This window comes from Paramormyrops kingsleyae, chromosome 14 (genome assembly GCF_048594095.1).
Source record: "Paramormyrops kingsleyae isolate MSU_618 chromosome 14, PKINGS_0.4, whole genome shotgun sequence".
Lineage (NCBI taxonomy): Eukaryota > Metazoa > Chordata > Actinopteri > Osteoglossiformes > Mormyridae > Paramormyrops > Paramormyrops kingsleyae.
In genome coordinates, this window is record NC_132810.1 from 14,952,460 (window position 1) to 14,969,203 (window position 16,744).

At 50.3% G+C, this 16,744-nt stretch overlaps 3 protein-coding genes across 6 annotated transcripts in view; 2 read left to right on the plus strand and 1 right to left on the minus strand.

Annotated features, from left to right (window-relative positions):
- crybg1a (crystallin beta-gamma domain containing 1a) overlaps positions 1 to 2,644 on the plus strand; it is a 37,681-nt gene extending 35,037 nt beyond the window's left edge. For all 3 annotated transcript variants that reach the window (XM_072699382.1, XM_072699383.1, XM_072699384.1), the window contains exons 20-22: positions 594 to 752; positions 844 to 1,006; positions 1,900 to 2,644. In XM_072699382.1, the coding sequence (XP_072555483.1) occupies positions 594 to 752; positions 844 to 1,006; positions 1,900 to 1,988 (411 nt within the window). In that variant the 3' untranslated portion in view covers positions 1,989 to 2,644. The remainder of the gene's footprint in view (positions 1 to 593; positions 753 to 843; positions 1,007 to 1,899) is intronic.
- Positions 2,148 to 9,737, minus strand: rtn4ip1 (reticulon 4 interacting protein 1). Of its 2 annotated transcripts, XM_023834702.2 has the most exons (9): positions 9,179 to 9,737; positions 8,645 to 8,796; positions 8,291 to 8,359; positions 7,454 to 7,578; positions 7,077 to 7,125; positions 6,653 to 6,789; positions 6,351 to 6,534; positions 3,695 to 3,787; positions 2,148 to 3,039 (listed from the first exon to the last, which is right to left on the minus strand). In XM_023834702.2, the coding sequence occupies exons 1-9, from the start codon at positions 9,465 to 9,467 to the stop codon at positions 2,917 to 2,919; spliced, it is 1,221 nt and encodes a 406-aa protein (XP_023690470.1). In that variant the 5' UTR covers positions 9,468 to 9,737; the 3' UTR covers positions 2,148 to 2,916. The 2 variants fall into 2 exon arrangements, with proteins under 2 accessions (XP_023690470.1, XP_023690471.1); XM_023834703.2 differs by lacking the exon at positions 2,148 to 3,039 and having other exon boundaries at positions 3,763 to 3,863.
- Positions 9,738 to 9,799: 62 nt separating this feature from the next.
- Positions 9,800 to 15,024, plus strand: qrsl1 (glutaminyl-tRNA amidotransferase subunit QRSL1). Its single transcript, XM_023834701.2, has 11 exons — positions 9,800 to 9,929; positions 10,295 to 10,454; positions 10,597 to 10,695; positions 11,495 to 11,591; positions 11,794 to 11,949; positions 12,720 to 12,895; positions 13,015 to 13,127; positions 13,388 to 13,580; positions 13,754 to 13,871; positions 14,177 to 14,382; positions 14,464 to 15,024. Exons 1-11 carry the CDS (start codon positions 9,906 to 9,908, stop codon positions 14,685 to 14,687), a joined length of 1,566 nt encoding a protein of 521 aa, XP_023690469.2. The 5' UTR covers positions 9,800 to 9,905; the 3' UTR covers positions 14,688 to 15,024.
- The last annotated feature ends 1,720 nt before the right edge of the window (positions 15,025 to 16,744 follow it).

Genomic DNA, 16,744 nt, shown 5'->3' on the forward strand with positions numbered 1-16,744 from the left:
ACACAGCTCTTCATTTTCTTTCTTCCACGTTTTCAACCCCCCCACCCCCCCCCCCCAGGACTTTCCATACCAGCACATCCCACCCCCAGCTTCACTGCCCCTTTTATTTACCTGAAACTTTTATCCAAGGCCACTTACGATAGGTGTTCCCTGCGATTCGAACCTGTGACTTTTGGGTTGTTAGCACAGTGCGTAGCAGCTCCTATGGCTGCTTTTCATGCTGACATTTTGTTCTATGGCTTTTATTTTTATTGGCAGCCCTTTATTATTGAAGGCGCTGTTCTCTGCATAATCAGCATCACGGCTGAGAGCCTGCCTGGGTGCATAGGGGCACATTTTGTTACACTCAGATATTCATATTACTCCTGGGGGGGTGTGGGGGGCAGAGCTATGTGAAGGACTACACCCATAGGAAACATTCCTGCAGAAATGGCAGATTCCTCTCGGGCCTGTCAGTACAGTTTGGGACCGTTGCTTCGCGGGAATACACCCACACACTTCATCATCGATTAAGCAAACAGGAAAAGCTGCCATGCGACTCGCATCGCCACCATCAGGCTGCGTGTGTGAACTGCGTGCGGCTCTCCCAACAGAAGCCCGTGTTCTTCCGGCTGAGGAACAAGGAGACCGGGGGAGCGATGAGTCTCAGCGGGTCGCTGGACGATATCAAGCTGATGCGCATCCAGGCCCTGGACGAGGTTGGAGGGGCAGAGCAGATCTGGGCCTATCAGGATGGCCTGTTCCGATGCAAGGTACGGCTGCCTTGCCACCCCCACCCCCCCACACCCCCACGGGTGAGATGTGGATGGCGGCATGTCGACCTGCTCGCTTCCTGCATTGCAGATGCTGGAGGACTGTTGCCTGGAGACCACAGGGAGCGTCGTCATGGCCGGCAGCAGGCTCGGCATCTCTCCCGAAGTGGGGGAGGAGAACCAGTTCTGGAGCATCACTCCAGACGGGCTGATCCGCTGCAGCATGAAACCGGAGCTGGTTCTGGAGGTTAAAGGTCAGTCCAGAGCCACAGAGCAGCCTGATGCTGCCTTCCGCGGCTTCCAAAGGCCCTGTCCGCAAAACCAACTGGCACTGCCGGGATGGAGCCCAAAACCCTCAGATGGTCACGCGACAGAGGGTCAGCAAAACAAAACGTTGTGTCAGCGTTGCTGTTGCAAAACCTCAAGCATTTTCATTGGTTGTGAGAGGATGGATGTGTCTACATTGTTGATCCTGATTGGTCAATGCTGCGTTCCCCTCATTCCCCCTAGTTTCCAGTGGGGTTTTTGAAGGCTGCTGCACCTGCTGAGTGCCGGTAACGTTATAGCTCGCTGTTGTACTGAGAGTAGTGAGTGGGTGAACACCCCCCCCCCCCCCAGGAGCCAGGGGCCACAAATGGCTGGGTGTGTGAGGGCTTGGTTTTACACCACCTACAGGCCATGGCTGGTCATTACTCTTTACTTTTCCAGCCTTGGTATGAAGCTTAGCTTCCATGTGAAAATGACCTGCTCATGTTTGGCCTTTGACAGGGCAGCCTGTGATTCAGACGTGTGTGAATGTGGGTTCTGCTTGAGGTCCCTGGCATGGTCCCAGTGCCATAACTGGAAAAACAAGCTTGCTAAATAGTGACTTGCAGCCCATGCATGTATCACTGCAGAAGGGCATGTGGTCGGTAAATCCTTTAATTCTACTAAGACACCATATCTCCCAGCTGCGCCATGTTTATCCATGGCTGTTGCTTGTCTTATAGCACCACCATGTGGGTAACTTGAAAACTGCACTATTACACAAGCTAGCCCTCCAATCAGGAGTAAAGAGCTGGTGTGGTGTGTTACTCTCTTCTATGAGATTCTGTTGGAGATTTCCTTTTTAAAGCATCATACATTCAAATTAACTTTTTTTTAACAGGTGGGCAACAATATGACAAAAACCAAGTTATTCTCAATGAATTTGATGAACGAAAATTAAACCAAAGATGGACTTTGGAGATTCTTTGAAGCTGCAGCAGAGGACTGGATGTCAGGACTTCTCCACCGTGGGGCCTCAGGGTCTCACCGTGCTTCTCCACCGATCTACAAAGACACTCCGTCATGGGGCTTAGTTTGCCTTGGTAAACATGCTGTAGGAAAACTTCCTCAAGAGACCAGCATTCCGTATTACGCCTGCCATTGGTTGTTTTTTTTTTTTTTTTTTTTTTTTTGATGTAACGCACAAGCACCACAAGGTGGCAGCACTCCAGTTGTGCAGAGCATCGAAAACACTAGTCACACAGATGCCTTTAAGGACCCAGCACCCAGCCAGCTTGGGGACCAAACTCCACATCCTCCCTCCAGGAATTTGCTCTGCTCCACAGGATCTGCAGCTCATTGTACAGCCCATCAAAACGCCAAGCAGCTGTATCACACACACACAAACACACACATGTTTTTTTTGTTTTTAAATCTGTTTATTTCTGAGAGTGGGAGCCCAGCCCTTTTCCCACAGCATTCTTCCACTTTTTACTGCATGACATTTTCTACATGAAGACCTGATTTTTATATTTCCTCTTGTATTTCCTCTGCCCTCTTTTACAGAACTGGTTGTTTCTTTAATGTAAATGTTCGCTGTCCAAATAAAAAAACTCATGTTTTGAATAAACATTTTGTCTCTTCAAGTACAGACTGGCTTTCTATTCCCCAAAGTTGACGTACACTGGCTTCTTTCAATGCTAAACCCGACACTCAAACATGCTTCCACAGCTCAGAAATCACTCCCACATGCCTGACGATGCACCAGAATGGCTCTCTGCCTCATATAAGCGCCGCAATTCAGCATGAGCTCCTGTCCAGTCGAGTTTCCCGAGAGGTCAAAAGTCACCTGGAGCCAGAGGGCTTGTGGAAGGGTAGATGACAGTGTGAGCGACACCCCCACCCAGTTATCTTATGTTTACTGGGGACCCCCCTGTAGGACGTTAACCACGGTCTTCCCCCGCGCGTGGCCCCTCTCCAGCTGCTGGAAGGCCTGGGGCACCTGGGCAAAGGAGAACTGGTGCTCCACAATGGGCCGGATCTGTAGGACAAGAGGAGGAAGTGATGCAATGCAGTGCTGCTGTGTGACATGCGGCACTTCCTGTGAGCCTGAGGCAGACCGCACACCACACACCACGCTAGAAAGGAGCTGACCACAAGCAGCAGCAGCAGCCTGACAGCATTATAGGTGACAACTGTGGTTTCGCTTACATTATTTAAAAAAAAAAAATTTTAACTTCTAGGCAGAGCTAAGTGCAGCGCAGGACTTCAGAGAAAATGAGGTATGCGGTTTCACATGAAAGGCTGAGGCCCTGCCCCAGTCAGATTCACCCCTGGGGTCAGAAACTCCAAAGCAGGGACTGATTCAAAACAAACCCCATCAAAGAGAACAGAAACCCAGCTCAGTAACCGGCGCTGGACCTCCACGTCTCACTGCCGATCTGTCCAATCAGCACCCAGTAGGGCTGTGATGTCATCACAGAGGCCCACTCTGAGATCCACCATGCCACAGCCACAAGGCCAAAGTCCAAGGATTAAGGCTTTGAGCCCAGCATAAGGGGAACACCCTGAGGGGCATGAAACCCCACCTGACAACACGGTTAAAATAAGACAGGAGATGTACATACGGCCCATGGCACAGAGGACCCTCCTACGCACGCACACGTGCACACGCACATACGCACACGTGACCGTACCTGTCCGGCATCCACCATCTCCGCAACCTCGTCCAGAGCCCGACCACTTGGCGCAAAGAACCCCCAGCGATAGTGCCTCCCCTGGGACAGGTGCTGGAAGACAGGAGGCGATGCCGCACTTTGTGAAGGGCTCGTTCTGCAGGTGGGCCCGCTAAGCATTGCGTTTTACCTGAAGACGAGGGTTAATATTAAGCTTCTCATCTGATACCTTATTCAGACAGACTGCACAGCATTTTGCCAATTCCGTGGCAGTTCAGATGGCACTGATCCCAGCCTGATCCTGGGCACCCCTGGACCGCTTAGGCGTCCCCCCCCGCCTGGGCTGACCGCAGGTTGTCAGATGAAGTCAGTCAGTCAGTCACACCATTTTATTTATTTATTTACTTTTGACTTCTCCCTAATCGGACCCTGTACCCAAGGACACTAATGACATCAATTTCACATGACGTCCACCTTCCTACTCGGCTCAAAACCGTACTGAACCCGTTCACTTAAAGACAATCTAACATACTGTACAGGCTGTGTTCTGTGCTTTAAGAGTGTATTTGCAATAGACCTTTTTCACAACTTCCGCATTTTTGACCGGAAATACGTAATCGTAGGGTATCTTTACTTCCGCCGGTTTAAAAAAAATGCCGCAAGCAGCGACCTCTTCTTGCAATGTACCGAGCAGTTCTTGTAATTACCAAAAGTATTCTCAAAAGTCTTTTCATTCCTTCCCTGTTAATGGTGAAGTTCAACGTAAATGGATTCAGGCTATCCGGCGGGATGAAGGACCAAACTTCACAGTTAAAAAGGGGAGTACTTACGTCTGCAGCAGACACTTCACCTCAGACAGAGCAAACACCGTATTTTAAGCACAAATGACACAAGGCCCAAACTTTTAAACAATTAGAGGCATGCCCGAGCGAAACACTGTCAAAAAGAGCAAATGCGAAAAAAGCACAAATATTTTAGCCCAAGTTTTTAAAAAAGAATAAAAGCCGTAATCAGTTTAACAGTTTTATTTCGATGCAAATGGAAAAAGTATTTCACCAAAAGCGAAGATCCATCGATAGCGGCTCTGGGTTCTGTCGATGTGCTTAGGGTGTTTTATTTTAAATAACACATTGGCCGAAAAGTGCTTCATTACTTAAAAAACGTTATGGTTAAGGGGTGTATTTGAAATGTGCATGTCCGGGGTTTTGCTGTGTGTGTGTGCGCGCGCTCGCATGAGCGTGAACAAACATTTAATGAAAAAGCCTGTTTATTAAAATAATTAAGGCGTTATTCTACCAAAGTTTCAAAATGTTTTTGATGTATGTCGATAAATACCGGGCACTAGTTCCTATAGCTATTAAATGTAATTAAATAAACCGGGGCCAACTTCTTTAAAATGAACTGACAAAATACAGCTAAAATGTTTTTTGATGCTTGTTGCCTAAATGATTTACATCACGCTCACACTATTTGAAAATTTCGCTACAACAAAGCGATCCTTATACATTTTAAGAAAAACGTAAACTATATATGTTTAGTGTTTTTTGATTTAGTTTGATTATCAAACTCTAAAGCCCCACTCTTGGTTGTGCGCTTGTGCACATGTCTGGGCTCTTCTGTGTGCGTGTGTAGGGTGTTCATTTTGCTTCTAAAGTTAAGGTATATATATTTGTACTAATTTAAAATAACACATTTTTGTTTGCCTATTAACAAATACATCTAAAGTTTCTCTACCTTTAAACATTAACAAAAGCCGTTAATGTCTTTCCTTTAAAATTTGCATGTGGTGAGCAGTTAAGTAATCGTTACCTTGATACTAACGGACAAATTCTTCGTGGAAAAATTTGTAGCCTTTATCAAGTTTGCTCTTTCTCGTGACGGAGTTTTCCTCCACTAGTTCAGCAACATCCGCAAATGTAAATTTGGGCAAATTTGTCAGAGAGGTTGTGTACATTCTCTGCTCAATTTTCTGTGATCCCGGGTTTTCTAATGCATTGACGCTTGACCGGAACTAGAAGTTTACCCTACTATTACGTATTTCCAGTATTCGTGAAAAAGGTCTATAAAGCAGTTCAAATCAACGTCACCATGACTTTTCAGCCAAACAATGACCGTGTCTCCCCAGCCGGCCCGTCGCCCCTCCGAGCCCCCGGAGTTCTCTGGAACCCGGAGCCATAATGGGAAGGTGCCAGAAACAGAAACGTCCATTCAAAGGCACAAAGGGCCGCAGTAAAGCTGCTTTGTTTACTCTGAACAAAGGAGCCCATGCTGTCATGGTAATAGGGACCTTTCAAACCCCCCCCCCCCCCCAGGTACCTCCCCCCCCCCCCGGGGTTAGCTGGAAACGGCAGCTCCAGTGTGAGCCCCAGCAGAGGGCACCGCAAGCATAGGGACACCAGCTAGTGACTCATGCTGCAGTTACGCCAGTTGGACAGTCCCAGCCTGGGAGGGCAAAGGGAGCGAGGCGAGGCACGGCACCCACAGAGGCATCCCAGGACCGAGCTGGTGTCAGCGCTAATGCTGCCAGCTCAGGGCTGCCGTGGCGGCCCTCCTGCTGGCCCAGACCGCACCACCGGGCCCAGACCGCACCCACACGAAGCCCAGTTACCAACAGCCTCCTCCTGCCCCCCCACCCCCAGGCACTGTCAGAAGCTCAGGAGTAGGAGCCGCAGGTTACCTTAAACATCTTTGTCGCCACGGTGACACCAGTGCGCATCATTCCATCGGCGATGCCCAGTGCGTCCGTGTTCCTAAGGAAGGGCGTCACCATAGTGATGTACTTCGCTCCAGACCAGGACCGCAGCAGGTCCAGGGCCCACTTCTCTGTGCCCCCCCCCACATTGTCCAGGATCAGGTCAAACCTGGAAAACAGAGACGGTACCGCTTATATTTAGCACTGGTACCCAATCTCTGAGAGGAACCGTGCTCCCATTGGCCAAACTGCAACCGTCAAATTGATAAGCATCAGACCAGACTTACTTATCCAGGGCCTTCAACTGGTCCTCGGGGGGTCCAGCCGTGTAATCCACCACATGGTCAGCGCCCAATCCCCTCACAAGCCCCTCGGCATTCTGGGAGCACACCGCAGTCACATGTGCCCCCCAGGCTTTCACCATCTGCGGATGAGCCAATCAGGAGAGGTTCATGTCTGCATCAAGAGATGGACGACAGCCCCCCTGAATGTGAAAGGATCACATTACACATCAGAGAGAGGACGAATATCACATGGCAGATTCAGGTCACATCCCATTCTGTGGCCTCAGCCATAAATACCAGTTTGATCTGAGCAGCCTGAGTCAGCACTGAGACGTGATCTATGACCACGGCGTCAGGCTGAATCGCAAGATTACAGACTTTTCGCTGTTAAACCATTTCCCAGAACTAAACTTCATGTTTTACTTACCTGGATGGCGAAGGTCCCCACACCACCAGACGCTCCGATGATGAGAATTCTGTTGTGTGGAAGCATCAGAGGTCATTGAACATTTACTGCTTATAGAAGATCCAGAAATATGATGAATCAGGCAGCTTTCAAGAACTGATTGAAAAACAATGAAGGTGAAGCATGAAGATGTTGCCTTCTGTCTATTAAATAAGAAAAACACAGAGAAAGACAAGCTGTCATTCCTCTAATGAAGAACCTGCCGCTATGGTGACCAGCGGGTCACCCTTTGTTTAATGACTAATTAGTGACGGTGCTCTGTGACGGACACTCCAAGCAAGCGGCTGTCCAGACAAAGTCTTTCTGGGGACTGAAGACAAGCACCCAGGGTGACTGACCGCTTCTTAGGGCAGTTGTCCTTGGTGAGTCCGCCGGTGGTGACCAGGGCGGACCAGGCCGTCGCTGCCACGTATGGGATCGCAGCAGCCTGCAGGTGATCCATGGTCCTGGGCTTATGAGACACCTGGATGAGACAGGACAGGAAACAGCCCCTCAGTCACTGGATAGCTCACAGAATCAAAGCCAACCCCCCCCCCATTTAATTAGGGCCCCCACACGGGATACAGGAACGTTTGTACACCAATCTAATTGCTCTGTGGTAGACTAATTAATTATGCATGCTTTGGTCAGGAGATACATTAAAGTCTTCCTCCCATGGAATGGAATCAGGGTATTCACCAGAGGTGAAGACTCGAGTCACTGACTCATGACTTGACTCAGACTCAAGTCACAAATTTGATGCCTCGATTCAACAAAACTGAGTTGGACGTGAGAGCAAAAACACATAGACCCAGCTTGGACCCTATGACTACAGGACTAGAGGTTATAGTCCCCCCTGCGGATATCATAATATTAATTTTATCATTTCTCTGTATATTAATGCTGTCTGCATTTTTAATTGGCTGAATCAAAAGTTTCCTTAGATAGTTTGTTGGAATGACGCATCACTCCCTGCATATACACAGACGTAAAAACTCTATGAGGACAACCATGAGTGGAGACTCGAGATTTGACTCAGACTCACCAAGAAAAAACTTGTTCCCATCATTGGTATTCACTAAAACACCCTAATTAATGAAATACTGCACACCTGCTGAGGGAGGGTCATAATTTTATTTAAGCTTCCAAAACCAAGGGATCTGACCCACAGTCCTGAGGGGCTCCCTGCACCTCACCTCGTTCCCACTCAGCACCACGAACTCGGCCAGGCTGCCCTGCTTCCAGGGTGGAATGGCCGCCCACACCTGCACAGAGACAGAGGCGGCATACTAATGAAGCTTGGAGCCGATTACAGCGACAAGAACACAGAGCGACAGCAAAACGCAGTACAGGCACAGATCCACATATAAGCTACAACACGCCTGGCACTGCATGGCCCCTACTCTGTAGCACTGGCAGACCCGGCATAGCTAGCTGCCCCAGTGAGGAGACGGAAACATACTTCACAAGCGCCGAGGGCACGTGATCCCGCTCCCACCTCTCCAAAGACAAACAGTCCATGATTCGGTTTCCGTCGCCGCCGACATTACCTCATCCCCTGGCCTATAATAAGTCACGTTAAGGCCACACTCCATGATGACACCGGACACATCCCGGCCCAGAATCAGAGGGAACTCGCTGCCTGTCTGCTTGATGTTCAGGGGGTCACGCATCATGTGGAACGTAGCTGCTCCATACCCACCTGTGAAACAGACACAGAGCCGCTGACGGTCACCCTGCCAATCTTAGCTGCCCAAAACCTTCAAACAGGCTGCACGCCAGGTTGAGAAAATGACAAGATACCAGCCCTTGCTTGTATCAGGGAGACTACATTTACAGTTGTTTTCTGTAATAATAATAATAATAAAAAAGAACTCCCAATCGGTCTGCATAGGATGGCAATGAGTGGAATATATCACCACGTTAGTATTCCAAGAAATTTTCCAGTCTTGAGAAATAACCACAGCATTAGGCTGCACTTGTCAAAGTTCGCATAAATGCTCTATATTAGTTAGGTGTGAATATTGCAGCATTCAGCGAACATTCAGCGCAGAAACGCGAGGCGCTGCACTAGCAGCACTCACCTCTCATGCTCACGTCTAGCGGGTTGAGAGCCGCAGCGTGAACTTTAACTATAACCTCGTTGGGGTAGTTGATGATGGGGAAATTGGCGTTTTTGGTGAACCTCAGGACCTCATTGCTCCCGTACTTGTCAATCACCCAGGCAGGCATGACAGTCCTCCGGTGCGCGGAAGTTTGCAGCCGCCTGACCGTCCCGCGTCCCTCACCGACCAGTACGCTTACTCTGGGTATCTTGCCCCGACACCGACATAACAGCCGTACGCTCGCTATTGTGCTGCACAGTTGCACCATTTTCACACAATGCTCGCGTTGATTTTAATCGTGCCTAACTCAATATCATCAATGACATTGGACCTGTTTCGCTGATCAAATATACTGAATCACTGCTCCATATCGCGATACAACACATAAATATATGGTTGCTGTTAATTTTGTCTACGCTTCACATTAAATCTCCTGTTTATCATTCATTAAAGTTTACAAGAAAGTACTTCTCTGGCATTCAAATATACCCACGCTACCGATGCCCTGTCCCTGCCATCAACTGACAACATGACCTCTGATCTTTCTATTAGCCAATAGAAATGCGAAATGCCCGTAACCGACCAATCAGATTCAGCGATATTGGACGGCAAAGTAAAGCCAACATGGCCGCCTATTATGGTTCTGTATTTTAAAGGTTGCCGGCACAGTTCGTGGGTATTAGGGATTTAAAATAATATATTGAATATGTTGGGCTTGACAATAAGAGAAGTAAGTCTCATCTGCAAAGCTTCATTCACACGTTATGTTTATATTTTATTATTAATTATTATTCAAATAGCATTTCGTCTGTCATAGTTTTGTGTTTGAATTGGCAACGATAAATTTAATTTTGTTCATATTTCCGTTTGAATTTGTGCATATTGGTAGAGAACGCGATTTCGTTTAAATGGTCTCGTTAGATAGTTGAGGATTCATTAGTTGATTTGACAATGGTTACTTTGTAAAGATGCACAATAATGTCAGAACCTTTAATATGGTTTCACAATGTATCGTGAGGATGTCACATGACAGTACGTATATGTTAATGCGCAGATTAATGTGTTCAATACCTTGGTTATGTAAAATCTCCTCAGGTGTCACAGGCCATGAGGGAGGGAAGGGTGTCTCCCACGGAGCTGTGCAGAAGGTGTCTGGAGCAGGTGAAGAGCACTTCCTATCTGAACGCCTACATCACGGTGACTGAGGAGCAGGCTCTGCAGCAGGCGCAGGAGTCACAAGTCAGGTTTCTTAAAGGTGTGTGTGGGAGGCGCAAAGAGCAAATACCCACTGAGCAGACTGCTGAGTGACATGCTTTATCCACCTTTCAGAGATGTACACAGACACGGTAATGACTGTGATGTAGTTATGAATGAGCATCACTCTGCTCCTCCCGCAGGGAAACCCAAAGGGCCCCTGGATGGGATCCCCTTCTCAGTCAAGGACAACTTCTGCACGGAGAGCATGGAGACCACATGTGCCTCGCGCATGCTGAAAGGTAGAAACTGCTGGTGAAATGTGTGCATCTACTGGCCTGTACCAGTCAGGGTCCACTTTTTCCTGGAAATGGCAATATTTTCAAGGTTTTGGGCTTTTTCTTGCTTTTGTCTTGAGATGTCAAAGTGTTAAGATTGTAAATGCAGCTGTGAGCAGGATACACACAGATTGTGCTTATCATACTACTACAGCCACCACTCCAAAACGCTCCCTGCCAGGTCAGTGGCTTCCTGCACAGCTTACGGCTCACATACTGCCTTGCAGGCACGCTACTCCAGATGGCAGGTGCCTGACAGGCCTGTCGGAGGAGCAGTCTGTGACTCCAACTGCATGCAAGGTTGCTGTGCAACGAAATGGTTACAGTCACCATTATTCATTTTGGCTCATACAGAAAAGAATCTCCTTTGTGTTTAGGATTTCTCTCGAGGTTTCCCACTTTCAGGTGTATGATAATCAGCTTCATTTTGGTCTCTGTACCATCTGTATCTTCCAACCACTTATCCTGGGCAGGGTTGTGGGCATGGGGGGGGGGGGGTTCGCTGAAATCTCCCCTCAGTTCCATGAAAAAGTGCAGATTCCTAAAAAATTCTGCTGTAAATAAAACATATCAGTGTCTGTTTTGATACATAAAAACACCTCAATGCCCTAGAATGCTAATTAGGCTCATGCTGGTTGATGTAAACTGCTTCTTAAACATCCACAGCATTCAGTTGAGTGTTCGGGTCGGCATGCTCTCGCTCACTGCTCGCCGCTGTCCGTATTCATTATTCTGTCATTGTCATCTTGCATCTGGCTTGCAGGCTACCGTCCTCCTTACACCGCCACCGTTGTTCAGAAGCTTCTGGACCAGGGGGCCGTCCTGATCGGAAAGACTAATTTGGATGAGTTTGCAATGGGGTAAATTTATGCAAAATGCTGATTTCTTTTTTCCCTTTTTTGCTTAAAAATGGACATCATTATCTCTCTTATTTTCATGCATGTGGAACTGCATTTGAGTTGCTTGCTGGGAGCAGGGTGGGTGGGGCAGTAAGGCGGGTGTGTTTCGGGGGTCATGGGCCCTCAGCGTGGCACCTGATCCCCACCCCATGTTCTCTCCAAGGTCCGGCAGCACCGACGGTGTGTTCGGCCCAGTGCAGAACCCCTGGAGCTACTCGGTGCAGTACCGGGAGCGGGCCGGAGCTGATGCGGGCTGGACGATCGCTGGTGGCAGCTCTGGGGGGAGTGCAGTCGCCGTGGCGGCCCAGACCAGCTTCTTGTGAGTTTTGCAGCTTCCTGTGACAGCTTCTGCTCCAGAAAAGCACCTGACCTGTCAAAAGGCTGCATGATATGAGAGTTTCTTTGCCTCCTCTGGTTAGGAGTGTCCATCATGTCAGTGTGCTGCCTGGTCTGGCCTTGAGTACTTCTGTATTTCTGGGTCATCATGGAGTATGAATCTCCCAGTCATACCTATGCAGATTCTGTAGCTGACTCCCCTTGTCTCCCCATGTGACTGTCTCCCCCCATCTCTCCCAGTATCCCTGTCCCTTCCTGTCTCCCAGTGTCCCTGTCCCTTCCTGTCTCCCCCCATCTCTCCCAGTGTCCCTGTCCCTTCCTGTCTCCCAGTGTCCCTGTCCTGGACTGCTCTCTCACCCATGTTGTACCGTCCTATCATCTTGCAGTTCTGACTGTAGTGACCTTTCCTGATTAAATGGAGTGTGGATGGGTGGACTAAAGGTGTGGCAGGTGATTGTCTGTCTGTAACTAAGCTCGTCTGGCTTGTCAGCCAAGGATTAGCGCAAAGGTTTAAACATACGAGGCTTCCTGATATTTGCATCAGTAAAGGGCAGGGCGGCGAACCGGTCCCTCCCGGTTCATTGGCTCTGATTCTTTGCTGAAAGACCAGCACTTGAATAATTGACCAATCAGCATAATGGAGCTGGAGCCGCACCCTAAGATGGAGTGATGCATCCAGTCATGCGGGCCACCTGTCCCCCCCGCCCCCCATGCCGCTGTCACTCAGCCCTGTTCCTGTTCGTGTTCCTGCAGTGCCCTGGGCTCAGACACGGGGGGCTCCACGCGTAACCCGGGGGCCCTATGTGGCGTGGTGGCGCTGAAGCCCACCTACGGCCTGCTGTCCCGCCACGGCCTCATTCCACTGGTGAACTCCATGGACGTACCGGGCATCCTGACCCGGAGCGCCAGCGACGCGGCCACCGTCCTGGGTAAGGGTAGGGTTAGGGTTAGTGGAACATGCTGGAAGGCAGACGGGCAGTGGGACAGTGTGGGATGCTCGCGGGTCACAACTCCCATGCACTTCTCAACTGGGCGGATGTCTCTGCAGGTGTCCTCCAAGGCTTGGACAAGAAGGACTCCACGACGATTCCTCCCCCAGCCACGCCCACCCACCTACCCGAAGAAATTGACGTCAGGAAGATCCGTATCGGCATACCGCGGGTAGGCAGCGCCCCCTGTGTGTGAATGTCCTAGGCCAGATTCCCAAATTATCTTCATTATCATCATCATTATTATTATTATTATTAGTGATCTATTCACTCCGGATGTGAGCGTGCTGCCAGTGCTTACTCCCTCACTATGCCAGACATAGTGAAGGTGTTTTCAAGGAGTGCAGAAGTGCATCACCATACATGATGTTCTGTTGAAATTCTTTCTGCCCAGTCATTTTAGCCTTTTCCTGCCCCCCCCCCCCACCCCAGGAGTACCACGCCCCGGGGCTGTCCGCAGAGACACTGTCCCAGTGGACTCGTGTTGCCGACCTGTTTGAGCGGGAGGGAGCCTCGGTGGAGCCCGTGTCCCTCCCCCACACCCAGCACTCCATCGTCTGCTATCACGTGCTCTGCACGGCAGAGGTGGCTTCCAACATGGCGCGCTTCGACGGCCTGGAGTACGGTGAGCGCTGTCGGTCAGTCGGCGATCAACCGTGCATGATGCGGTTGAAGAACCGGTCCTCGGAGTCCTGGATGGGGTTATTGTGATGCTCCTGTTTATCTAAGTGAGCAGGAACCCCCCCCCCCCCCACAGCCGAGCCCTGGACAGGCAGACTGACGGTGAGTCTCGTTCAGGTCACCGCAGCGCGCTGGAGGACTCCACCGAAGCCCTGTATGCCGCCACGCGACATGAGGCCTTCAACGACGTCGTCCGGCGTAGGATCCTGGCAGGAAACTTCTTCCTGCTGAAGAGGTGAGAGGCCTCTCACCGCAGCTGGGGTGCATGTGTCAGAACTGGAGGCCCAGCATCACTCGTGGAGAGGAAGTGTGTCTCACAGAAGGAACAGTTAAATGCATGCACATCTTCTTTCTTGGTTTTCCTGTTTTCATTGTTACCAACAGGCTCGTCTGCACAATGTCCTATATTTCAGGTTGTTTTGGTTGCATTGTGTAGCAGTTTGATCCCCATTAGAAGAACGGTCTGTCTTTTGGGGCTCGATTAATCATGCCTTTTCCTCTGGGTGCACTTACTCATGCCTGCCCTATAACCACATGCAGGAACTATGAGCTGTACTTCATGAAGGCGCAGAAAGTGCGGCGCCTGATCGCGCAGGACTTTGCGCGGGTCTTTCACGGGGGTGTGGACGTGCTGCTAACCCCGACGACGCTGACCGACGCTGCACCCTACCACCAATTCATCCAGGAGGACAACCGCACGCGCAGCACCCAGGAGGACGTCTTCACCCAGCCCGCCAACATGGCAGGTACGGCCACGCCTGTAGCTTCTGTTGTGTGATTTTCAAGCCTCAGGGAAATGCCTGATGCTGTCCTGGTTTTCGCCCCAGGCCTCCCAGCCGTCACTGTGCCCACAGCTCTGTCCAGTCGGGGCCTCCCCATTGGCCTGCAGCTGATCGGACCGGCTCTGCATGACACCAGGCTCCTGGCCCTTGCTGCCTGGCTGCAGAAGAGGCTGTGCTTCCCTCGCTTGGAGCTGGCCGGGACGTGGGCGGAGCCCGGGGATGTGGGTGTGGCACCGGGACTCCAGGGCGCCCTCCAGGGGCACACCTGAGGACACCGGGGACGCGACGGCTGGTCTGTACGGTGCCCCAGCGGAGAGGAGACAAGTCCCAGGTGGCAGGTGGGGGGTTCAGCGCTGGCCCGATTTAGAAGCATATCAGATGGCATCATATATGTGATATTAAAGAGCAGAAACTGTAGCGGTCACTGCCGACCTGCAGGGGGAGCCAGCTGGCATCTGGGCCAGCGGGCAGGACCCAGCCCTGCAGGGACTTGGGGGTCCAGGTGACCCTGCCGTCCCACAATGCCTTGGGATGCATTTAAAAGGCAGGGCTCTTTCAGCTCTGCCTGCCTGCTCTTATAAAATAAAATGACGATGGATCATATGACTTATTCGCCTTTAATAATACCTGCATTTGTATTTTAAAAGCTTTTCACTGATAATCACCCCTCTTGCCTTAGGGATTCTTCAGGGCTTGTTACTGGGAAGCTGACTTCTCACAGTCAATGGTGCTGTTTGGCGTCCGGGTTAATGATGGCCGCACAGTTCTTCATTTGACCAGAGGGGGCAGCAGGGCTGCTGCCTTGCGAATGAAAAAACCAAACCAATGCTGGGATTAAGGACAGCTACATGGTCACCGCTGATGTCAGGGTGACCTTGTGCACCCTGAGGCATGTTGTTGAATAACCATCCCCAATGTCACATGGTTTAATGGAGCCTTACTGGTCCAGTACCAATGGGATAAAGAGGTTTTTCAGTTTCCTGCTGCCTTATTCCCACTTTCTCGTCCCGGTAATGGAGGCTTAGTCTGTCACCCTGTCGCTCTCTTGTCGAGCCTCAGTTTTTTCCTCCAAACCCACTCATTGACATTTCTGTCATATCTCTCATCGTTCCGCATCAGCTAGATGTCAGGTCTTGGCTGAGTTCCTCTTCATTTTAAGCCTTATTTGGTCTTTTCGTCAGCGGTTTTGGGGACTTCCCCCTTTGTGCGAGTGTGATCTCACTGCAGAGTGTGTACAGAAACTTCCGGCACTACCTCGTAGCCACAAACTCCAGCTTAATCCCGTCTGCGAAAAGATCAGTCTGTCTGTGTGTCGCTCACCCCGCTGTTTTCGATTCATGGGGGGGCACGTCTGCCGGGGCTGGGCTCCTCTGCTTTGTGATGTGCTATCAGATACCGGCAGATGAGCGCGGGGGTGAGTCTCAGGATGACAAGATGACGAGCCAGCAGCTCCAGCTTCCAACATCTCAGCTAAGCCATCAGTGAACCTTTAAGCAGTCCATGTAGGACTGATAACATGGTGCTGATGGCACACAGACACACACACACACACAGACAGACAGACAGACACACACACACATCACACACACAGACAGACAGACAGACACACACACACATCACACACACACAGACAGACAGACAGACACACACACACATCACACACACACAGACAGACAGACAGACACACACACACATCACACACACACAGACAGACAGACACACACACACATCACACACACAGACAGACAGACACACACATCACACAGACACACACAGACACACACACACATCACACACACACACACATCACACACACACAGACAGACACACACACACAGACAGACAGACACACACACACACAGATGCACACAGACAGACAGACAGACACACACACACACAGATGCACAGAGACACACAGACAGACAGACAGACACACACACACACACACAGATGCACAGAGACACACAGACAGACAGACACACAGATGCACACAGACACAGACAGACAGACAGACACCCTGTGGTATAACAGGGTCTCCACTGCAGTTCTCCATAACAAATCAGTTCGTCTGTCCTCAGGCTCCTTAGGTCACACAGGAAACCTGTGGTCACGACTGGTTTCATTGCACAGACCGTCACCCTGTGCTCCAAGCAGACATGATAACGAGTTCGTGGTCACACAAGGGCTTGAACCTGCGCCAGGGACCGGCCCGAGCCAACCTGCTGTTGGCTTGTGAAGAACGCTGTCACCTCGCTGTCACGGCATGTAGACGCTCCTGCAGGCCAGGCCAGCCCTTCTGGGACTGTCCTCCAGCCTGTGATGGCTG

Excerpts from the sequence above, each read along its gene's own strand:
- rtn4ip1 (XM_023834702.2), bottom strand. The coding sequence starts at position 9,467 with ATGGTGCAACTGTGCAGCACAATAGCGAGCGTACGGCTGTTATGTCGG. Across the intron at positions 8,797-9,178 it reads GCTAGACGTGAGCATGAGAG|GTGGGTATGGAGCAGCTACG; the intron begins GTGAGTGCTGCT and ends TCTGTTTCACAG. Across the intron at positions 7,579-8,290 it reads TGGTGCTGAGTGGGAACGAG|GTGTCTCATAAGCCCAGGAC; the intron begins GTGAGGTGCAGG and ends TGTCTCATCCAG.
- qrsl1 (XM_023834701.2), top strand. The coding sequence starts at position 9,906 with ATGTTGGGCTTGACAATAAGAGAA. Across the intron at positions 9,930-10,294 it reads TGGGCTTGACAATAAGAGAA|GTGTCACAGGCCATGAGGGA; the intron begins GTAAGTCTCATC and ends AAATCTCCTCAG. Across the intron at positions 11,592-11,793 it reads TTGGATGAGTTTGCAATGGG|GTCCGGCAGCACCGACGGTG; the intron begins GTAAATTTATGC and ends GTTCTCTCCAAG.